Source organism: Harmonia axyridis, chromosome 5 (assembly GCF_914767665.1).
Source record: "Harmonia axyridis chromosome 5, icHarAxyr1.1, whole genome shotgun sequence".
Lineage (NCBI taxonomy): Eukaryota > Metazoa > Arthropoda > Insecta > Coleoptera > Coccinellidae > Harmonia > Harmonia axyridis.
The window spans coordinates 37,718,571-37,744,190 of NC_059505.1; the positions used below are offsets into that span (position 1 = coordinate 37,718,571).

Below are 25,620 nucleotides of genomic sequence, written 5' to 3' on the forward strand. Positions count from 1 at the left end.
GAATGGCCAAGTTACTAGAATTTCTGAAATGAAGAAGTTCAATTAACAATAAATAATTATTTCTTTTGAACTGAACTTGAATAATTGTTATATCAAATAATTTATTAAATTTGGAGAAAAGTAGATGTCTACAAATATTAGTTTGTGAACCCATTAGATTTTGTTTCAGATTTTAGAAAAATATCAATTTGATATTGGCCAAACTTCCTTTTTTCAACATAGGAGGCGCTATATAATGGAAATACCATTTATGTATAGGATGAAGAAAGTTAGAAGGGATCTCATCAATTTTTTTTAAATGAAAGTCAACAATTAATGCAAAATAAATTATTATTTGAAATAACTTCAAATGCTAATATACATGAATTCAATTACAAAATATATTAAGTTATAAATAATTACATAATAAAATGAAGAAAAAAAAATGTATTTGAAGCAAAAGTTTTATCACATTTCAAGTTATCTTTAATAAATTTCATTTTAATTGATGTACGAATACATCCACAATTGATTTAAATTTTCCTAAATTTATGCATGCATGAAATTTTTTCAAATGGACATTTGAATTATAATTAAATTTCTTCGGTAATTAATGAAAACTTTCTTTTTTAGAGTTTTTATTGTTCTAACGAAACATTATTTTCATTGTCCTCAGTTTCACTCTTTTCTAGGAAAAACCACTCCTTTTTATTGATCAAAAACAGAAACATCACTAGTGGTAGGTGTAGAAGGGAATACCTAAACAGTTTTCGAGATGTAGAACTTGACGAGTCTTTGTAAAATTTATAAGCTGCAAAAAAACGACATACATGAAAAATATCATTATAATAGTATAAGCATTCAAAATCAGAACAAACTTACCTAAATAAATAAAATAGGCATTTAGAGGAGTAGATTCCAAAAGGAACCACCAATTTGTTGTATCTAAAATAGGTGCTAGGACACATAAACCTTGAAGTGCCAAGGTATGTCTTAGTGTTACTCTTTTACATAAACCTGGATCGGTAACAGCCATCATTCTGTAACCTGCTCTAGAATAATCAGGTCTAAGGTTCCACGATAAAGCATTGAAATGTGGAAATTGCCAACTATAAAGAAGGGCTGCCATGAGCCAGGCCCCTGGTCCCAGGGAATCAGCACAAGCTGCCCAACCCATCAACGGTGGAATAGAACCGACTGGAAAAAATAAAATAATTTCCGATAAGAAAGTATTTCCACAATAACTTCACACACTGATTGAAATTAAAATTTTATTTACCTACGGATCCCACCCATGTGTTTAAAATACTGATTCTCTTCATCGGAGTGTAAACGGCAGTGTACAAAAGTAAATTTGAAAATCCTAGAGCAGCTGTGAGACCATTCACACCGAAATAAAGGATGCTGATCCCACTTATACTTGCGACTGTAGCAAATCCCATCGAATGGAGTGGCCTGACATATTATTGAATAAGAAATTTATAGAAACAGTATAAAGTTAATAATTACGTTATTTTTCCAGAAACTATTACTCTATTTTTTGTCCTAGACATTTGTGCATCGAAAGGAGTTTCATGGAATTGATTTACTGCATTTGCTGCAGACGATAACAATCCTGTACCTGCTATACACAAGCCGAAAGTAGCCCAGTCAAAGGGAGCAGGAGCTACTGCATACCCTGCCATTGAGGTAACTACCACCAAGGCTGTAAGAAAAAATTACACTGAAATTTATCGATGTAAAGGTAACTATATCAATTAAAATATGTATTACTTGTGAGTTTTATTTTGGATAACTTCAGGTACTGTTGGAGCAAACTTGATTCTTCCGTTGAGGGAGTAGGTTTCCACAAGGGTCTAGATTTGTTTTTTGATAATCCATCTTCACAGTCAACTGGTACATCAACTGCAGCAGTGGCTGATTTTTGTTTGGCGTTTTCAACTTTGTATGCTTTGGGAATTCCGATATTTGCATGTTTCTACGAAAAAAATATTATTATTTATCAATATGTAATCAGGGTGAAAGTAACGTGACTCACCTGACATAAATACTTAAGAACGTTTTGTCTTAAATGTGAAGAATTGAAGTGGCTTAATAATAGTTTGGACATTATAATCTAGGTAGGTACATACGGTCAATAAAGCTAAATGAAATGTTCTATTAAATCTATGTCATTTTGAGAAAGTGAATTTGTGGAACTGCTTACAAGCAATAGTTAATTGTATAGTTTTCGAAGAAAAGAATTTGTGTATCTTAGGTTACATCATTTTCAACTACGGCTACGAGGGGGCTACGAAAAATTTCGTTTCATAAATTTCGTGTGATCCTCCCTTAACGATCATAGCTTGGACTACTCTACCATAGGTGGCGATAAAGTACAACCGTTCATGCATATGGTGGATGCGCTTATTTTCAGAACTTTCACTAGATGAAATGAGTAGTAAACTCGTAATACTAAAGAATAAAATTATTTCTATAAGATTTAATGGATTGATAGGTGTCTAGTTCTTGAGAATTTTGGATGGATCTGAATTACAAAGGAATGATGTATTTTCACTGAAAAATTATTCGGTAAGTAGGCTTTGAACACCACTGAATACAGATCATTGAGGGTGTTTGTAAGTGATACGAGCATAGTTAAGCATTCCTTATACTATGATACGAGATAAGAGGTCTGTTCAATGGAGTAGGGGCTTTATGGAATTTTTATGAACTGTAGAATAGTCAACTTTCGATGATTGGATGCTATAATAAAATTAAATTTGACACGGAAATAAATGCCGAAAATTATGATTTGATGTCCAGTGGCGTATCCGAAGAATTATTTTGGAGAAGTTCGGTTATATTTATTGAGAAGTATATAAAAGATAGTGACTGACAAAAAATGAACTTAGATTTGAAGATGTACCATTTCAAAAAAATTGAGTGAAATGGAGGTTATTTCATTATTATTTCCACATAGATCGGAATAATATTCTAATTCTACATCTTCAAAGGATGCTTAGGAAAGCCGGCATAAAAAGTTGAACATAAGTAAGTACCTCTAGATCATATAAGGATCGAGTACCTATTTGCATTGGCGTAACTAGAGGGTTTTCACCCACACTTTGAAAAATCAAAACCTTTCAATTCTTTTTTATTTTTTTTTGTGATTGTTACTTACATTTTCTATATTTATTCTAATCAATATTTTTGTCTCCAATAACCTTCCCCGTCGTTACGCATATGTCTATTTATACTTAATAAGTAGGTATAAATTCTACATATTCAGTAAACTTATAGAGTTATTCATAACACTTCACTCAATAATTCTATCCAGCAAAAACTAATATCTTCTCAAAAATTGGACTTCATTAGAATTTTTTTCTTTCACATTCAAACAGCTTTTTATGTTTATTTCTGCAGCCGATCCAATAATCCAATATCCTAATATTGACTCTTCATGGTTTTACGTTTTTCAAGATTGTCAAGATAGGCAATGAAGAATTTACCTTGCACTTTTCAAAATACGAATGCCCTAACCTTGACAGCTGATGTTTGAGAGTTCGGTTGCTTTGGACGGCTTTCTTTCTTATATCAAGCCATTGCTTTGTTTTCACAATATTTTTCCATATAAAAACCGTGTTTTATAATTTTTGCCTCTGGATGAATCAACATTTCTATTTTCTTGAAGTTTTCGACCTTTAGATCGTTTCAGCATAAGCTGGTAGTTCTGCTGCTTAGAAATGTAACCGAATTCGCTTCACACTGCATTTGTCTCCTGCGTTAGTCAGTGACGTACGTTTCCCTTTGTAACGAATAGTGAATACCTATTATGACGATAATCATTGAAACTTCTTGAAATTGCACTCCCCTCGATGAGTTCACGAGTCGTCACTGTTGAATGAACACAATCCAACAACCATATTGAAAAATTCAGAAAGGTTAGACATATTCACCCCTTAACATGTATCAGAATTTCATTATTGCAATGAGTACATCCAAAAGCGGCAAAATTCCAAAAGAGTTTTTGAAATTTCAAAACTTACGTCCAAGTTTATATATACCTAATTTATATTTCAAAATTGATAGCTGTACCTATATACTTCTTGGGCCTAACAAAGAAAAACAACATTTAAATCGATAAAAGGGTTGTAAACCGGCGTTGTAACAAACAAACAGTTCAAATCTCATTGATAAGAATAAACAATTTCGAAAAAATCCCGTAGAAGTTTCATGTTGTTCCCTTTATCTCGCAACTCCCCTGTATTGCCCTCGTGTCCAATAAGCTAACAACTGGCCTGGTAGGGATTACCGGTATTAAACAACACAAGATATCATGATAGGATTACTCCGCCTTGATGCCAATGAAACATGACTGGGGGCTGGCCACGCCCCCGAAGTAGGGGAAGTGGGGAAGATTTCCTAGGTGACAGAAAGTGATGAACGAGATGCGATGCGAAGCATAGTGTAAAAGAGGAGGGCGTTATGTGTGATAATTTGGCGGAGAAGTGGAGAAGTTTCAGCAATTTACATTATTGATGTCAGAAAAGATTTATTTTGAATTAGGGGGATAATTGAACATTAAACGTTTTATTATTTTGTCACGATTTCTATTATTTTGTGCCGGAAATGATATCAATCGATAAGATTAATGACATATTCGTCTTGAAATTCTATTCTTTTTGTCCGGTCGGGCTTAGGTGCGATAACTCTGGAACGGAGAGACCTAGAAACTTTAAATTTTCAGGATGGCTCTCGGATTCTGCATGAAGAAATAATGACAGTTTGCTTCATTACTAGAAGTGTTGAAGTTTTTCTCAAAAACTGATTATTTTTTGCACTGAAAGCAGTTGAGATGTTTAAATGAAATTTGGTTGGTTCCAAGAGGTAGTTATTGCGCATTTATTGACATGCTATTAAGAATTTTATGATTATCATTGGCGCGCATAAAGGTGTAATCATCTCTCTTTTGAAAGAAAAAATGATACGCTACTGAGCTATTTCAAGTTTAAAATCAATTTTGAATTCCTCCTCCAATTTGTGACAAAAAAATCTTTGATGCATACCTTCTTTGTCAAAATTGAACGAGCAATTAATCGATGATTTTCAGTTTGAAATATCTCACTAGCGTATCATTTTTTTTATGCACTATTCTGGCTTGATTTTCAAGCTATTTGGCTTGAGCTTGACTTGATTTCAAGCCAAACCCAAGTCAAGTAGTAGATTTTTTATCTCAAGTCAAGTATTTATTCATCAAGTAGGTTCCTACTTGAATCATATCCAGCTACTTGATTTTCAGCAGTTATATTGTGTAGTGTCACATCAATAAAAATTATGAAATGAGAAGGAATCTTGCAGAAAACACTGTTATTTATTAAACTTATTCTTTAAAAGAACCGAAAATATAAACTTTTTTGAAATAGAAACATAAATTAAATCACTACAAATCATAACAAAATATAAAATAATGAAAATAAAGTTTCTTATATTAGTATTGAGAAACCTTCAAGCTTCATTTGATTTTATAATTCTCCATCCAGGATCTAAGACACACGAGGCATCTCATAGATTTGTCGCCTCAACTATTGCGGTTTTTTGTAACTGTAAGAGCAGCTCTGGAAAATTGTCTTTCAACAGGAACTGAAGAATCTGGCGTTGAAAGAAATCCTTGGCCATTTTGGCTAAGTTTGAAAAGATATTTCTTAAACTACCAAAATCTACCAATAGATTTCATAGAAATGTGAGAAAACTTCTAATTAAGTCACACTGGCGAATGCTTCAGTCTCTCGGCGCTCGAGGAATCCCCTTATTTAGTCTAAGCGCGCACGAGATTGCAGAAATATAGCTCAAGTTATATCAAGTAGCTTGATATCAAGTCAAGCAATAAATATCTAAAATCAAGTCAAGCTCAAGTATGTAATTTTTTACGAGCTTGATTTTCAAGTCAAGTAATTAGTTAAAATGTCTATTTGGCTTGATGAATCCCTAAATCGGATCTATAGCATTACAAGCGATGTTTACTCTTTGTTATACACACGTAGGTATTCAAGTTCAATTCAACATTGAATTTGATTTTCATAATATTATCATTAAGTTAGCTCTAAGTAATTAAAATTTTTATGATCATTATTATGCAACTGACAATGTTCACTATAGATAAACTTTGTCCATATTTTTTTCTAACGTGCCTCATCATCTTACCTATAGGTACTGTCACAAGCCACCACTGAGAAAAAGTAATAAAATTGAAATTGTAAGTTTCACGTTAAAAGTAGATACCAAATTTATATTTTCGCGAAATACCCATAAATTTTTTATTTATTCTTTCTGTTCGATATATTACAAAAATTTGAATATTTGCAAATTTTATTGCTTCTATTTGCCCTCTCCTGCACCTCCCCTTAAACAGATCACGAGCATCCACTGCCTATACTATTATCGTATTATCAAAATTAATAAACTAAAATATACTCTCATACACAACTTTCTTTCCACCAAATTAATAACATCCTTTGTAAATATACCATATGTCATCCTAAATATATTTTTATACACAGCCTTCATCCCTAATATCTCTTAATACATGCGTTAAATCCAAGTCCATATACACAGTACACACCCTATACAGATCCAGCGTCCAATAAAATACATCGGATCAAAATCGCATATAGAAGAATGTATTAAAAGACCCCCCATTTAAATTTTGACAAAGACCTCTGTCATTATGGTTATACGTTGGACCGTCCAAAGGGACGTTTAGGCCTAATTTGCACCCCTCGTTTTCATTCTCGTGACACATACGATAATATGACGCAAATCCGAGCTTTGTCGTTTTTCTCCTGGATGCTGATATACGGGGTGGGTCGAAAAAAACGCGACGTGGAAATGTTATTCGGTTCGATGTAGAATCTTCTGGGTAGGGATTCACGGCTTGGCTTGATTTTCAAGCTACTTCGCTTGAGCTTGACTTGTTATCTAGTCAAGCGCAAGTCAAGTAGTAGTTTTTCAATCACAAGTCAAATTGAGTATTTATTTATCAAGTAATATAATAACAAAATGATGAAATGAGAAGGAACATTGCCAAAAATAGTAATTTACGTAACAAGTCCGGAAAATAGGTTTTTTTTTGGACGAATAGACAAAAAAACCAAAAAAACCATTTTCGGGCGTGTTGCGTACAATATTTTTTCGGCAACCAAGTAAAATAACACTATCGCTGCTGCTTTTCATATTTTATTGCGCGATTGCGATCAAAAAACACGAAAATTTTTGACAACTAATTTCATATGAACTGTCAGCCGGTTATCTCGGTTGCTATGAAGTATGAATTCTATGATTCTTTTCCGGCCTAGTTCGGGAAGTACGTACTTTCCGGACTAGGACGGGAAATGCTACTTTCTCAGAGAAAAAGCTTCCGGGAAGTGCTCACTTCCCGGACGGTTGCCGAAAAAAATTTCTATTTATTGAACTTATTGTATAAAAGAACCGAAAATATCAACTTTTTTGGAATAGAAAAATAAATAAAATCATCATAAATCATAACAAAATAAAAAATTAAGTTTCTTGATATTGAGAAACCTCCAGGCTTTCTTTGCTTTCATAATTTTTCATCCAGGATCTGAGACACATGAGGGATCTTATAGATTGGTCGCCTAACCTATTGCTGGTTTTTGTAACTGTAAGAGCAGCTCTGGAAAATTGTCTATCAACAGGAGCTGAAGATGCTGGCGTTGATAAAAAATCCTTGGCCCTTTTTGGCCAAGTATGGAAAGATATTTCTGAAACTACCAAAATCTACAAATAGATTTCATAGAAATGTGAGAAAACTACTAATAAAGTCACACTGGCGAATGCTTCAGTCTTTAGACCTTCGAGGAATCCCCTTATTTAGTCTAAGCGTGCACGAGATTGCAGAAAATATGCTGTGCGACACGTGCATATCAAGCTCAAGTAATATCAAGAAGCTTGAAATCAAGTCAAGCAATAAATATCTAAAATTAAGTCAAGCCAAGTTCAAGTATGTAATTTTTCACGAGCTTGATTGTCAAGAATAGTTGGTTGAAATGTCAAACTACTTGGCTTGATGAATCCCTATAATCCCTGATTCAGCATCGGCTGTCTTTTTATTTTCAAAAAAAAATTTTTGATTGGAGGCAACCATTTTCTGTAGTAGGTTTGAAATTATTCTTGTCAATAACTTCCTACCATTCATGTTTCCCGTTTAACTATTTATTTTTCAATTTGATTCTTTGTTTAAGCCTTTCAAACCCATGATTCTAAATATAGAAATATCAAACCTACCATACCAATTTTGAGTTATCATTTCTCTATTAGGGAACCTTAAGTTAAGAAGAACCACTAACCACTCAAGGAAAACCACATAGTTCACGTTTTGGATTGTTAGAAACACTAAAATATAATAAAAAAAATGCATTCGTCCAAAGCCATTGTGAAATTCGGTAAAAAAATCGATTGATCCTCATATAGTTCGACTGCAGGATGAAAACATTCCGGAAGGCAGAAAATTCAGGAATCGTTAAGAAAATCATTCTCCGAAAGTATTCGATATTTTCCCAACGTCGAAAAAAAAACGACCGAAAAACCTTTGAAGATTTGAAGAAATATTATAGATATTTAGAATCATAAAATTGAAAAATTTTATATAATATTTGAATTCTTTCATGAAATTGATAGTTATTCGTTGTTTTGTAGTATTTATCAAGAAAGTAATAGAAAACTACCTACATGTTTCCTAATATTCAGACATTTACAGACATAAATAGATGTTCCTCTTTGTAATACTTTTGTAAATTGAGAAAATAAAGTCATTATTATAATAATGACTTTATTTTCTAATATAATAATAATTATTTTTATTAGTATATATAATATACACTAATAAAAACGTATATCCCCAAATAAAAGTTTCACGCCTCAACAATTCCATAAAACCTAAACATTTCCCCCCTTTGCCCTTTCATTATCGAAAACAACAAACCAAGAAGAACAGAGCAAGAATCTATCCCACAAACGGCTGTCTACTCTCCCCACCGTCCCCATACACAATCGAAAACCCCTCAATTCCCCTATCGCGATCAGATTTCCTCCGTGACAGCTCTATTTAGCAGTATTTGTACCGTTTAACTCCCGAAATCCGCCCTTGTTCAAGTTCACGACGTCCGCACGATGAACGGACTGGTGGGGAGACCCTCTGCTCGCCCTCCGGCCAATCGCGAAGCCGAGGGGCGTGGCTCCGCGTTCCACCGCTCCAGTACAACGGTCGAGGCGATATTGTTGATCTATCTGCTCGTGTGATCGTCGGTATGGTGAGAGTGTGCTAGCGCGTTCGCCCGAGTGACTTTAGAAACGGCGAAACTGGCTACGGTCAAGCGGGAGAGTGACCAGGACTGGGACGAGACCAGCGGTAGGGAGTTCGGGGAGGACTTTAAGATGGTGGAGACGACGACTCGTCAACCTGGTGTGTCCAGAGGCGGCGGGAATTTTTTTGGTGGCTCCGGACACGGGTTTATGGGTGGTATGTTTTTGGGTGATGACTTTCGGCCGGCGTTCAAGAATGGGATGACAGAGGCGGCGACTGCTGGGGGTAGTGGAGGTTCGTTGTTTACTATAGACAGTATTTTGGCGCCGACTAGGCCGAAGCCGGCGGCTGTTTCATCGCAACAGCAGAGGCCGGTGTTCCAGCATCCTGGGTTCAATTTGGGGCATATTGGAGGGTTTGGTGCTGCTTCGGCGGATTTCTTAGGTGAGTGGTTGTCTTTTAGTGTTTTTGTGAGATTAAATTGTTTAGTTTGAGAGTAAGATGAGAAGAGAGAATATAAAAAAGTAACGCATCTTTTGAAGCTTGGTGCTAATGATAAAAAAGGGGTAGATATGGCACCGTCGATGCCATACCACTTTGCACCAAGCCCAAGACTGATTGAATGACGTGGTATAGTTACTACACTGTATTATACTGTAGTATAAAGAATTCCTTATACTATGATTATACCAAAACTGATTATTAAATACAATTTTTATAATTTATAAAAACTGTCTCGTAGAGCTAGTTGTCCGTTGTGCTTTGTGGTATGTTTCTCAATCATGCATTCCATGATAAGAAAAGCCAACATTAGGATAGTGAACAATTCTTTACCTTTGTCAAAGTTTTCAAATTCGATGAATTTTTTCACGCCTAATAAGATAGGTATACAGAGGTCCAATATCTTGAACTTGTATAAGTACATACCTATACGAATTGATAAACTGTAAAAACTGTCTAGTAGAGCTAGTTGACTTTTGTGCTTAGTGGTACGTTCCTGTTTGTTACTGTTTCCCGGAAAATAAGATTTCTGTGGGCGTTAATTTCAAATAAAATTTAGGTAATTAGTAGCATCTCATAAAAGTTTCAGCGTTATGAATTTTTGTGTGTTACGGCAGGATTAGAGAATTTTTCAAGCTCCGCCGGATAATATTTTGTTGGCAAACTATTTCAAGCGTAAACAAATTTCTGTTCAATGAATTGATAAAAGAGGAATTGTAATGAATGGTACAGCCTGAAATAAGTGTGCTGTGATTTTACCATTGATTCTGTCACTTCTGTACCTACGATATTATAGCAGAAATGCCGCCACGTCTACGGTTTGTAGCACCATAACCTTTTCACTCGCCTTTTCATTAAATTCTCCATGAATAATTTGCACTTTTGTGACTGTATGTCCTCGATAAGATAACTTCGCGAATTCCATCTTCATTTGTATAGGGCCACCTTAAGAAACAAAAGGAAAAAGGGATCCATGCCGAGCGAATCGCCAGAATTATCTTAAACAAAATCTAATCAGTTAACACACCAGTATTTTACACATCTTAGTAACGGCTTAGGATTTACATGTTAAATGTCAAAGGAGGCAGCTTCAAAAGTGACAGCTGCCCAAATAGCGGGCTACTCAAATGAAACATCTTATTGGAAAGTGGGAAAACCCCATAGAGTAATAAACATAGATACCTATACGCAATTTTCACATGTCCCCAACATGATTAGATTACGTTGGCGAATTGTGATATATTTTTAAATCCACAATTTTACTATATCGTTACGAATGTATATTATATTGAATGATTTGAGTGATTCCTGATTGAATATGCAAATTCGAATATTTGGAATCCGATATTTTCCTAATTATCGAATTTATAGATTATAAGCAGAATATTTATTCTTTTCTGTATCTACCTACCTATCCAAGGTTTGGCAACTATTGCCCTCCTAGTGTCATCCTTTGTTTCACGTCGTTTGGCTCGCTTGAAGTTTGTTTTCTGAATTTCTGATATATTTAGGTATTCATCTCAATATATTTTGAGTTGATAAGAAACGTTGATTCACTATGGGACATAAGAAGTACGTTCTTTGTGGAGAAGCTCGCGGATTGAGAGAAATATCGTATCACTGATATGTTTTCATTTCCGCGCGCTTCATGTCAAATTTGATAGTTCATGTTGGGGACAAAATTTACTCACAGAAAATGACGTATGTTCCCTCTATCTATCTATCTATTTTTATTACTCTGAGGAAAACCCCTTTATTATCTTTTGTAAGGTCTCTTCACTGTCTGTAAATATTACCGCGTCGTCAGCATATTTCATGTTATTCCGTAAAAACCCCGTTAAAATGTGATCAGATATTATTATTGCCTCAAAATTTAACCCTTCAAACAATCCCAAAGGTCCACTACTAAAAAAAAACCCATCAAAAACGCTCCAAACCCTTCACCCAAAATTACCGCGGCCACCCTGTATACTCCCAGGAGAAATTCTCCCCTCCCCTCCCCGAATCCCCTTTTGAAAGAATAAGCTCTTAACCTCTATTCCCGCCAGATTAAAATCGTCTTACGTAAAAATCCACAGTGGCCCGATTTTTAAAAGTTACTTTTAGTCAGTTCATGCATACCAAACAAGAAGAGACGCGGTTTGCTGGGGCCGCTAGGGCGGCAGGACCCGGTGGGAGCCCTGGGGGCGCCCACTAGGAACAATATTATTATTATTTCATAATTTTTCGGAGAGCTGCAGGCCTGGATGATTGATTTGTTCTCGAACTTTTTCCAGCGTTTGGAGCTTTGAAAGGGCTGGTTTACGTATATGCAGAGCATGTTTGGGTTTTTGTTTTTTCGTGGTTGGTATACGTGGGTTGTTGAACTAGACTGGTGGTCGTTGAATGCAGGATTATGGTGAAGAAGTTTTGTTTGGACATCAGAGTAATGAACTTAGATAGAGGGAGCATACGTCATTTTCAGTTATAGCGAATTTAGTCCTCAACATGAACTATCAAAGGACCCCGCACGTTTAGTATGGGAAATGGCTTTCCGTGAATTTGGCTGAATTTTTGATATGTTGTAGTTCTTGATGAACTGATCTGAAGAGTCCTCAGCCACAAAGCTCAAAAATGGACAGTTTTCGAGATATGGAGTTTTGAAAAAGGATTTTTTGCAATTTTCGGGGTGTTTGCTCATCAATCGGGGAGCTCTCATTTCTGGTTTTGATGGAATTTGAATGTTATTATGTTCTCTCTTAAAAAAATCTCACAATATGTCGTTTCTCGGTCATGTGAATTATTCTGGCGTCATCTTGTGGCATGAAAAGATGTATGGAAGATCTTGGATTTTGTATCTCATTTCATAGCCAATGTGGAGCAGTGTATAAAAAATTATCGATGGCGGTGCCTAATATAACCAAGGAAGATCATTTCTCAGTCGGGTTCTGGCCGCCAAACATCCAAATTCCTTCAAAACCAGAAATGAGAGCTCCCCGATTGATGAGCAAAAACCCCGAAAATTGCAAAAAATCCATTTTCAAATCTCCATATCTCGAAAACTGTCCATTTTTGAGCTTTGTGGCTAAGGACTTTTCTGATCAGTTCATCAAGAACTACAACATATCAAAAATTCAGCCAAATTCACGGAAAGCCATTTCCCATACTAAACGTGCGGGGTCTTTTGATATCAAGCGAGCGAAAATGAAAACATATCAGTGATACGATATTTCACTCAATTCGCGAGTTTCTCCAAAAGAACGCACATCTCTCTCAAAATATGTTAAAATCAATACCTAAATATATCAGAATTTAGAAAACAAACTTGAAGTTGTGTAGGTGTACAACTTTGCTTCCGCTGTTTTGCAATAGATAACTGTAGCGGTAAGTGGTAGTCGAAATGTCATACAATAAGCTTAGGTAGTTATAAACATAACGCCATCGAAATATTAGTCGATTTGTGACTGCATCATAAAGTTATCCTCGATTAAACATCTCAGCTTACGAGCTATAATAAATTCTCTTGATTTGTGGGAGGTTTTAATTTTCTGCTTTAATATGAAAAATCTTCGATTGACACTCATCGAATGCTCTCAAATATCTATGGTGAGGCCGCTATTATTGAAAGAACGTGCCAAGAATGTTTTCAACGTTTCAAGAACGGTGATTTCGACGTCGAAGACCAGCATGGAGGTGTAGAAAGAGATAAGTTTTTCGAAGATGCAGAATTGGAGGCATTACTTGATCAAGAATCGTGTCAAACGCAACAAGAATTTGCAGGATCATTGGGAGTGATGCAACAAGCCATTTCAGCCTGAAAGTCATGGGGATGATTCAGAAACAAGGAAATTGGGTGCCGTTCGAGTTGAAGTCGAGATATGTTGAACGGCGTTTCTTTGCTTGTGAACAGCTGCTTGCAAGTCAAAGACGGAAGGGATTTCTGCATCGCATTGTGACTGGAGACGAAAAATGGGTTCATTCCGATAAATCCAAGGGCAGAAAATCTTGGGGATATTCCGGCCATGCTTCCAAGTTGACGGTCAAACCGAATATTCACGTCGTACTCAGTATTTGGTGGGACCAGTTCGGCCTTGTATAATATGAGTTGTTAAAACCGACTGAAACAATCACAGCCGATCGTTATCGAACGCAATCAATGCGTTTGAGCCGAGCATTGAAAAACAAACGGCCGCAATACAACGAGAGACATGATGAAGTGATTTCACAGCATAACAATGCTCGACCCCATGTTGCAAAGTGGTCAAGACATACTTGGAAACGTTGAAATGGAAAGTCCTATCGTACCTGCCGTATTCTCCAGATATTGCTCCCTCGGACTATCACTTGTTCCGATCAATGGCCATACGGCCTGGCTGACCAGCACTTCCGGTCTTATAAAGAAGTAAAAAATTGGATTGATTCGTGGATCGCTTCAAACGATGACCAGTTTTTTCAACACGGGATTTGTACGCTGGCCGAAAGATGGGTGTAAGTAGTGGCCAGCGATGGACAATACTTTGAATCTTAAATGTATAGGTATAACCAGTTTTTTATAATATATTTTTACGAACTTCGGAAGAAAACGGCGGAAGCAAAGTTGTACGTCTATAGTATCATTCCTATTGATGGAAAGGCTACAAAAAGTACTCGTATCCTAATAAAACATGCAATCTTTTCAGCAAACAGCATTCAACGAGAGAATTAAGGAAAAATTCCCAAGAAAAAATTAAAGTGTTACCTACTGATAAATTTACAGAAGTACAAAACGACATTCTTGAGGTAACACTGAAAGTTTCATAACTGTCAAGTCGAAAATAGTACCTACATATATTCTGAAACAAGTTGCAAAATGGGCTCCTATTCCAACACTCAAGAGTGTTGGAATTGCCTTCTGCAACGAGTACCTAATAGACGATATTATCTCTATTTCAGTCAAGTTTTATGGAATATTGTCGAAATTCAATGAAAATTTCAGATTATATATCCTAGTGACTTTTGTATTATATCTTATTGGAAGTTGGTGTGACTGTTACGAAAATTGACAGATTACGGAATTTGAATATGAATCGTACGTTTCGAATTTTGAAATAACTTACAATTACTTATTAAATTCGTGAATTATGTCTGACGAAATCGATTTAACACCACCAGAATTAAGAGAAATTCTCTTCCACTCTATCCACTTCCACACTTCCACTCTATCCAACTTATATTGACAATTATTGACGTTCGTTGAAATTTGATAGGATAGTCCGTATAGACAACTATAGTTGTCTATACGGTCTATATGAACACATTATAGCATTGTTTTCAGTTATATTCTTCGTTTTGTATACAAAACGAAGAATATAACTGAAAACAATGCTATAATGTGTTCATTACAGCACTGTTTTTAGAACTGTAACGAACACATTACGATACTGAAATGGAGAATAATTATTTATAATACAAGTGCAGAAGGCATTGATATTCTTCCACGAGTTTTTGAATGAATGATTGGTAGAAGGAGCCTTCTGTACGAGTATTATACATTATTTTCTCTAATTCATTGCATTCTTATTGAAATTAATGAAATATTTCCATAAATATCATTTAGTGATTTTTGCATTGAATAATGTTGTTTGGCAGAACTGATTTCTTTAAGGCAAATTGATGAATTGACAGATAAAGCCGTGGCGGAAAGTTCGGAGTACCAACATATAATAATAAAATATAACCATGAAAACCGTGCGTTTCTAATATATTCTCGCACGATTTTGTTCTACAAGATGTGGAAGAATGAACGGAATAACCACAGAATTAGAGAATAGTTATTTATAATACAAGTGCAGAAGGCATTGATATTCTTCCACGAGTTCAAAATTCAAAAACGAGCCACGAAGTGGCGAGTTTTGGAATGAACGAGTGGTAGAATGAGCCTTCTGTACGAGTATTATACATTATTTTCTCTAATTCATTGCATTTTCATTGAAATTAATGAAATATTTCCATATATATAATTTAGTGATTTTTGCATTGAAAAGTGTTGGTTGGCAGATCTGATTTCTTTAAGGCAATTTGATGAATTGACAGATAAAGCCGTGGCGGAAAGTTCGGAGTACCAACATAGAATAATAAAATATAACCATGAAAACTGTGCGTTTCTGATATATTCTCGCACGATTTTGTTCTACAAGATGTGGAAGAATGAACGGAATAACCACAGAATTAGAGAAAAATATTAAATACCTTCGACAGAACTTTTCCCGCATTCGAATACAAATAAATTCTCATAGGTATGAAGTAATCTCTCTATTGGAAACCCCACGGTTCTGGCAAAGGACTATAGTCCTAATGGCGACACACCTCATTCACACTCTCCTCAATAAAGGTGTCAACAATATGGGAAATCACTTAAGTGGAGAATCGATGAGTGCCTATGTAAATCCCCTAAAGATGGTGGCCTGGAACTTGGTGAATGTAGGAATTGCAGATCAGGACTTGATCGAGCGTAAATTCACGCAGATTTGAACTGATGCAGTGTTCAGGGCAGGTGTTGAGGATCTTACATGTTCGCTTCTTTAGGGATTTGTCAACAGCCACCCATGTTGAATAAGTACTCGAAGTGTTCTTGTGGTGTCTTCATCACGATTGGAAATGCTGAATATGGAATTATACGATCGGTTATTTTCTTTTTTTTCTACATTAATGCAAAAAGCAAAATTTTATTGAACTATACCTATTTAGTGGAAAAAGAAGTTCTTTATTGCACTAGTGCAATAATGTTTTTATTGCACTCATCTGTCATTCTACTTCAACGTGCTGATGGAAATCGTCGACAGTAGCGGAGGGATACGCAGAGGAATCGCATGCAAAAAAACTCAGTGTTGCAAAACAAATATTTCAGCCTGAAGCAAATAACGATGTACAGTTACCAAGTACTAGTACGTTTACAGCAGTAACAAATCAAGAAGTGGATTTAAAAAGTACTTCACTACGAAATATTCATATTGAAAATTGCACCAGTTGTTCATTCACTTTCAACATTGAGGGTAAAAATAAAGTTTGAGTAAAATTGTTCGTAACGTATTAGTTCCCGTTTCAATGCAAATCGATATTAATAATAAAGTATTCAAGTTGCGCTTTTCATTTTCCTACACCCAGTGCCGCACCTCATTAAATCATTTTTTGCTTTTTGCATGAACGTGGAAAAAATGTTGTATGCAACTCGTGCAAAAATTGTTTATTGCACTTGTTGCATAAATAACTATTATTTATCTCTTATCGAAGGGTTTGAAGAATATGAAATGAAAGATCTAAACTATTATGAGATCGTGGATGTTCTTTACCGATTTTTCTAATACTATATTCCAAGGGCATAGAAATGGGGGTACTGGAGGTAATTACCCCCCCAAGATTTTCAATATATAAAATTTCAGAAATCTCGCAAATACGAAGAACAAAAATTTCTCCATAAAATGAACCAATAATAATTATTTTACTTTCCTTTGAAATCTACACGTCAGTAAAAAATCGGACCCCTTTACGGTTTATGAGTTTATTATCGCTTTCAAGATGAGTAGGTACTTTTATTGCACTACAAACCAGTCTTTGTGCGAGGTTTATTATTTTCCTTTATCTATCCGTATCACCCCTTATTTGCCATCTGTGATTTTTACATTCGTCATCGGTATACACTTACCCGTTGTTTTCGGTTTTTTGTACCATTCTCAACACAAAATTTCAATACCTAGTTATCAAAAAACTGAACTGAGTAATTCGCATCGAAAAATTGTCTGGGCTGTGTTGTACAATTTATTGTGTTCCATTCAAATTGCAATTTATTCGTGACATCTTTTTTGAATTGACTATACGTACAGAATTTGGATATAGAAATACTGAACCACTGGTGTAAATTTCATAGAATCTTCTAATCTAAGTGTGTTTTGTTGTTACCTCTTCTTTTTACTGTTTCTCATTCGATTTTGTTAATTATTGAGTGAAAATTATGGAAGCGAAACTCTCACCCTTCAATTTATGTTTTTTTTTCACGTTAATTTCAAATACAAACTTTTTACAGCTATGGCATACCCTGGATTGTATCCAGGATACGTCCACGCTTTAGCTGCAGCCTCCCAAGCAGCTTCTTTGGCTAACGTGGGACACCATCACAACCCTCATCAACCTCCCAAGAGGAAAAGGAGACATCGGACAATTTTTAGTGAAGAACAGTTGGAACAACTCGAGGCCACTTTTGAGCAAACACATTATCCTGATGTGGTCCTTAGGGAACAGCTCGCTTTGAAGGTTGACTTGAAGGAGGAGAGAGTAGAGGTGAGTGTTCAATAGAACGGAATATAAGGAAGATTTTACAAAAAAAACAATCAAAAACGAAATGATAATAAAAAAATCTGTGTATTCAACTTATATGACCCTGTTGGGCTTACTTTGGGTTTTCGATCGAGCTTGCTAGTGTCACTAAGTCTTTTTGAGTCAGAAGAATCCACAGAGTAATAAACATAGATAGAAGAAGTATACGCAATTTTTACATGTCCACAACATGGTTAGATTAGGTTAGATTACGTTGTTAGATTGTGATTTTCAAATCCACAATTTTAATATATCGTTATGAATGTATATTATATTGAATGAAATATATTTATTTGAGTGATTCCCGATTGAATATGCAAATCTGAAAATTTGGAATCCGATATTTTTCCTAATTGTCGAATTTATAATAAGCAGAATATTTATTATTTCCTGTATCTACCTGCTGAAATCCAAGGTTTGGCAACTTTTGCTCTCCTAGTGTCATCGGTTGTTTCACGTCGTTTGGCGCACTTGAAGTTTGTTTTCTGAATTTCTGATATATTTAGTCATTTATTTCAATATATTTTGAGTTGATATGAAACGTTGATTCACTATGGTACAAGTGCGTTCTTTGTAGAGAAACTCGCGAATTGAGTTAAATATCATATCGCTAATATGTTTTCATTTCCGCGTGCTCCATGTCAAATTTGATAGTTCATGTTGGGGACAAAATTTGCTTACTGAAAATGACATATGCTCCCTCTATCTATGTTCATCACCATCACAAAAATTAGAAAAACGATGAATGATGAAGTCAGAAGTTTTTGGAAGCTTGTTTGAATTAGTATTCAAGTAATTTTTGTCATTTTTCACAATTTTGACTGAATAACTCGTCCAGGAAGACCCTGTGTAAATGAAAATATTTTTATTGCCTAGTACTCAAGCAATAAGGCACCTCTATTAAAAGTTAGACTTTTTCTATTTCTCAACTCGATTTATGGAGCACAGCGTTGCAGATCTCTCTATAAATAGTGAGAATTAGGTACAACTTTTTTTATACACATTTTTCTGAAATCGCGTCCGTTTAAACATTAAAATTTCTTCTAAAACACCAGGTATCAACGCCTAACAAGCTTAATATCGATCTTACTTTTCCTGCTCGTTCCCCTCACTTATCTACCAAATAGGAAGCCCTATGTAGGGCAGCATACAAACAAGGACCAAATTAAGTTTGTTTGCGCAGTGCTGTTGGCAGCATACGCCGCTAAATATTGTTCTTTATTCTTTTAATAGGAAAATGCATATTCAATCATGCGATAAGAATTGCTGGATATCCTGACAGGGCACTGGAAGGACTTCCACGATTATTGGAAAAATAAATCTGACTGGGGAAAAAAGGACAAAAAGCGGTTTTTCTTTCACAAAGGTTTCGCATATCGCCCACGAATTTCTATGAGAATCTGGATTGGGTTGGTAGAATCCTGTTGGAAGGTTGTTTGGGAGTTGGGAGTATGTTCGTGAAAGAGGAAAATATTAGAATATTGTGGATTATTTTTTTTTTCATAACGGAATGTTTTATTTTTGAATGTTGGCGTATTGTTTTATTGAGAGTTAAAGTATGGTTTTTGTAGCAAGATTGAATTTTTGACAAAATCAGTCTGGCTACTAAAAAAGGTTTTTCTCAAAAAACAAGCAATTCAAATAAATGTTAAAAAACTGCAAAATATGAACAACTGCATTTTTTTGATTTACTATTTTCGATAACCATGCATGTAATTTAGAATATTCTGAAATAACATCGGAAGGTCGTATTTTTTTTTTTTTGGTACAAAGATGAATCTTGAATAACTCGAAGAACTTTATATACCAATAAAATATATGTCAGTTAGAAGTTTTGTGACATATCAATAGATTCATTCCTCACAGTGATAAACATAGATAGAGGGAGCATATGTCATTTAAATTAAGCAAATTTCGTTCCTATCATGAACTATCAAATTTTACATGAAGCGCGCGGAAATAAAAACATATCAGTGATACGATATTTCACTCAATTCGCGGGTTTCTCCACAAAGATCGCATTTCTTATGTCCCATGGTGAATCAACGTTTCATATAAACTCTAATAGGTATTGAGATGAATACCTAAATATATCAGAAATTCAGAAAACAAACTTTAAGCGCGCCAAACGACGTAAAAATAATAATAATAGTCTTTATTTCAAATCACCCTATGTTACAACACAAAAAGAAATGAAATAGTGTGAAACAACCGATGACACTAGGAGAGCAAAAATTGCCAAACCTTGGATTTCAGCAGGTCGATATAAAAATAATAAATATTCTGCATACTATAAATTCGGCAATTAGGAAAAATATCGTATTATAAATATTCAAATTTGCATATTTAATCGGGAATCACTCAACTAAATATATTTCATTCAATATAATATACATTCATAACGATATAGTAAAATTGTGGATTTGAAAATATATCACAATCTGACAACGTAATCTAACCATATTGGGGACATGTAAAAATTGCGTATACTCCCTCTTTCTGTGTTTATAACTCTATGATTAATTCAAATTCTTATGCGTTTCCAGAGTGAAATAATTTTTTTCTCTAATTCTGTGGTTATTCCGTTCATTCTTCCACATCTTGTAGAACAAAATCGTGCGAGAATATATCAGAAACGCACAGTTTTCATGGTTATATTTTATTATTCTATGTTGGTACTCCGAACTTTCCGCCACGGCTTTATCTGTCAATTCATCAATTTGCCTTAAAGAAATCAGTTCTGCCAACCAACATTTTTCAATGCAAAAATCACTTAATTATATTTATGGAAATATTTCATTAATTTCAATGGAAATGCAATGAATTAGAGAAAATAATGTATAATACTCGTACAGAAGGCTCATTCTACCACTCGTTCATTCCAAAACTCGCCACTTCGTGGCTCGTTTTTGAATTTTGAACTCGTGGAAGAATATCAATGCCTTCTGCACTTGTATTATAAATAACTATTACCTATTTCTTCGTCAATCATCGATTCAACAAAAACAATCTACGTTCAAACAAACTAAAAAAAACCAGGTAGATACTCTTGGTACAGAAGCTGAAGATGATCCTCTGTCTATTTGGGTGGTTCAAAGATGCGTCAGCGACTTTAAAGGCAATATTGACATTGAAGACCACTCAGCAACCGAAAAAGTACTCGAGAATGTCCGTTCCTTAATTTACATTAACCTTATAATGTTTACCGTTCATCTCTAAAGAATGAAGTGTCCATCCGTTTCAACATAATCTTTTTAATTCGATGATCACGAGTCATCCTTCTGTTGGTATACCACTGCCGTGAAGGTATCGAGTGTCACGTATTCAATATCGGATTTTGAAATACACGAATATAGAAGCCGAATCAGAGTATAGATTTCGAATGATTATTTCCGATGATTACTTTTGAAATTTGCTACCTTGCAAAATGCAAAAATGAATTTTCACGGGAAAATTTGAAGTTTCTATTTATAATACGACTGTAGAAGGCATTGATATTGTTGTTTCAGTCGGTTTTAACAACTCATAATACACTACGCCGAGCTGGTCCCATCAAATACTGAGCATTACCTTGGAACCGTGAATATTCGGTTTGGCCGGGATATCCCCATGATTTTCAGCTCTTGGGATTATCGTTATGAACCCATTTTTCGTCTCCAGTCAAAATGCGTAGCAGAAATCCCTTCCGTCTTTGCCATGTAAGCAGGTGTTCACAAGCAAACAAACGCCGTTCAACATATCCCGGCTTTAACTCGTACGGCACCCAATTTTCTTGTTTCTGAAACATTCCTATAACTTTCAGACTTTCTGGAATGGCTTGTTGTGTCACTCACAATGATCCTGCCAACTCTTGTTGCGTTTGACACGAGTCTTGATCAAGTAATGCCACCAAATCTGCATCTTCGAAAACCTTGTCTTTTCTGAAGTATTCTATGGTAAAACCATATGGTTCCCGCCATTTTTAGGCTTAATTTGAACGCCAATTGTCGCCATTTTGTTTCATTAAGTCACTGTAGAGTAGTAAGGAGCGTTCATTTATATTCGTGGTCAAGAGTGCTGTGGATAAATTAGTGTATTTTCAGTGATTACAAGTAGCGCTTAGCTTGTATCATATTAATAACTATTATCAAAAAGGAAATAAATGACCTGAATAAGAGATCCGATATTGAAAACCTTAATTCTTCATATTTCAATTTAATTGATAAAATGAGAGACAAAACTTGAGAAAGTTTAACAAATGTTTGTGGTATGTTGACTATTTTGTCGACCAGTTTATGTCCTCTTTTTTTCGCCTGTCTTCTTGGTACTACATCTGATTGTTATTCAATTCAGTTGCCGACTGTGCTAGGTAGAATGGGATCGATGGAAGTGTGCGTTCCCTTGAATTATTTTAAGATAATTTTATTAACAAGGAAAACTGACTGTTGATGTGAGTAAAAGAGACATATTTATTATTGTCGTTAATATTTTTAATCTTTTATTTATTTATTCAATCGAATTTATATTTATATTTACTTTTGTCATTGTCAAATGATTGTGGGTGATTTGTTTTTATGCTATTTATTTTTATATTATTATTATTTTTTTTTATATTCTGGTTCCATTGGAAATTAGTTTCTTCGTTTTTTGTATAGTATCAGAGCCTTGAAGAAGATATCAAATATATCGAAACGTTGGCATTTAAATAAAGCAGTTTTCCTAAAGATGACCTATACCTATCATCTGTATAGCATCATGGTGTGTGAATAAGTCTTTCCCGTTTTTTGTAAGAAATGGCGCCACCAATACTGTGCGAGTATTTAATGGTTACATATGTCATAATCAAAGCTTATTCATCTGTCAACAATTCCACACTAACACATTAGTTGAAATTTTTTCGCATCATAAATTTTTGAAATCGTGAAAATGTCGAAATTTGAGCCGAGTCGACGTCATTTGCGGGAAGTTTCACTTTATTGGTTCAATTTGAAGAAATCTGCTGCCGAGGCGCATCGGTTGCTTCAGGAAGCTTATGGAGAAGGTTGTGTCGATGATTCAAGTGTTCGCGGATGGTTTCGACGCTTCAAAAGTGACGATTTCGACGTGGAAGACAAGGAGCGTTCCGGGCGGCCGCAAATCTTCGAAGATCAAGAATTGGCGACTTTGCTTGATGAAAATTCGTGTCAAACGCAAGAAGAACTTGCTGAAGCATTGGGAGTTGACCGAACAACCATTTCCAAGCGTTTGAAAGCCATGGGAATGATCCAAAAGCAAGGAAATTGGGTGCCGTACGAACTGAAGCTGAGAGACGTCGAACGGCGTTTTTTCACTTGCGAACAGCTGCTTCAGCGACATAAAAGAAAGGGTTTTCTGCATCGTATCGTGACTGGCGATGAAAAGTGGATCCGTTACGATAATCAGAAGCGAAGAAAATCATGGGGACTACCCGGCCATGCATCATCATCGACGGCCAAGCCAAATATTCATGGCGCCAAGCTCATGCTCTGTATATGGTGGGACCAGCTAGGTGTGGTTTACTATGAGCTTCTGAAACCGAATGAAAGGATCACAGGCGAGGTCTATCGACGACAATTGATGCGTTTGAGCCGCGCACTGCGAGAAAAACGGCCACAATACTCCGACAGGCACGACAAAGTTATTTTGCAACATGACAATGCTCGCCCACATGTTGCACAGCCGGTGAAAACATACTTAGAAACGCTCAAATGGGAAGTCCTACCCCACCCGCCGTATAGTCCAGACATTGCTCCGTCTGATTACCATCTCTTCAGATCGATGACGCATGGCCTGGCTGACCAGCACTTCCATTCCTACGAGGAAGCCAAAAAATGAGTGGATGACTGGATAGAGGCCAAACCGGTCGAATTTTTTCGCAACGGGATTCGTATGTTGCCAGAAAGATGGGGAAAAGTTGTAGCTAGCGATGGCCAATACTTCCAATAATTCATTTGTAACCATTTTTTCACAATAAAGGCTCAAAATTTGAAAAAAAACGGGAAAGACTTATTCACACACCTTATAATAACATTTGTTTGCATATTTCTAATTTGTGAACTATATGGTACAAGCTAAGCGCTACTTGTAATCACAGAAAATACACTCTAATTTCTTCACAGCACTCTTGACCACGAATTTGAATGAACGCTAGTTATGTTACGAGTACAAACATCATTATACGATTAAAAGAAGAAGAAGAAGAAGAAGAAGTGACATGTTCTAACCATAGAACTCATTCACCACCACCGCATATCTCACTGTCTAGCGCCGCCAATCGAATCAACCCCTTACCTTTAGTTTCCCCCGTTATCCCAAAAAGCGACATCCCCCTCTCTCCTCGATATTCGATAAATTGGATAGGCAGAGTCGCTTTCCGGAACAGAGGACAGCCGCCATCATCAAAAGATGATACGGCGAATGACGACATCGAAGTCGGCCGACGGAATCACAGAGTAGGGAGAGATAGGTATCTGTTTCTGTGCGCGGATGGTTAAATTGGAATTAGTTTCGGAACGCTGAACATTTTCACATCTCACGGGTCGCGATCAAAGGCCAGGTGACATGAACGGAAAGACAGAAACAACTCTCGTAGCCGGGCTTATTGCCGACTGACAACGAGCAAATTTAAGGCCAATAAGTCTTTGATGACGCGCGCTTTGTGTCCGCTTTGCTCTACGTAACGCGTCACCTGATGGCCTGGGTAAGAGGGTTAATTAAATCTCGCTGATGGCTTTGTGTTGTTACGTTTCTGTTATAGGTTATGACCGGTTCTGTACCTCTGGATTATTATTTCCGCTAATTTGGCGCGTTTGTCGATTGGGTTTTACCTCAGAGTAATAAACGTAGATAGAGGGAGTATATGTCATTTTCTGTAAGCAAATTTTGTCCCCGACATGAACTATCTAATTTGACATTAAGCGCGAGGAAATGAAAACATATCATATCGTATCATATGATACGATATTTCACTTAATTCGTGAGTTTCTCTAAGAACTTACAAACTTCTTATGTCCCACAGTTTCATATTAACTCAAAATATATTGAAAAAAATACCTAAAAACATCAGAAATTCAGGAAACAAACTTCAAGCACGCCAAACGACGTGAAACAACTGATGACACTAGAAGAGCAAAAGTTGCGAAACCTTGGAGATCAGCAGGTAGATACAGAAAATAATAAATATTCTGCTATAAATTCTACAATTGGGAAAAATATCGGATTCCAAATATTCAAATTTGCCTATTTAATCGGGAATCACTCAAATGAATATATTTAATTCAGTATAATATACCTTCATAACGATATAGTAAAATTGTGGATTTGACAATATATCACAATCCGTCAACGTAATCTAACCATGTTAGGGATATATAAAAATTGCGTATACTCCCTCTATGTTTATTATTCTATGGAAGGTACTGATATATATGAATATCTATCAGTTATATTGTAAATTTTAAGAATTGGGCTGGGTTTTAGTCTCTCAAATAATTGGCGCCCCACGTTGGGTGCCA

At 35.6% G+C, this 25,620-nt stretch overlaps 2 protein-coding genes across 2 annotated transcripts in view; one reads left to right on the plus strand and one right to left on the minus strand.

Moving 5' to 3' along the window:
* Window positions 1-312: 312 nt before the first annotated feature.
* On the minus strand, window positions 313-2,266 carry LOC123679871 (protoheme IX farnesyltransferase, mitochondrial). Its single transcript, XM_045617406.1, has 6 exons — window positions 2,018-2,266; window positions 1,753-1,957; window positions 1,489-1,684; window positions 1,259-1,434; window positions 862-1,176; window positions 313-790 (listed from the first exon to the last, which is right to left on the minus strand). The coding sequence occupies exons 1-6, from the start codon at window positions 2,087-2,089 to the stop codon at window positions 618-620; spliced, it is 1,137 nt and encodes a 378-aa protein (XP_045473362.1). The 5' UTR covers window positions 2,090-2,266; the 3' UTR covers window positions 313-617.
* Window positions 2,267-8,918: 6,652 nt separating this feature from the next.
* Window positions 8,919-25,620, plus strand: part of LOC123680201 (homeobox protein goosecoid) — a 30,793-nt gene continuing 14,091 nt past the window's right edge. Inside the window, exons 1-2 of the mRNA XM_045617987.1 lie at window positions 8,919-9,724; window positions 17,820-18,073. Of these exons, the coding sequence (XP_045473943.1) occupies window positions 9,412-9,724; window positions 17,820-18,073 (567 nt within the window). The 5' untranslated portion in view covers window positions 8,919-9,411. The remainder of the gene's footprint in view (window positions 9,725-17,819; window positions 18,074-25,620) is intronic.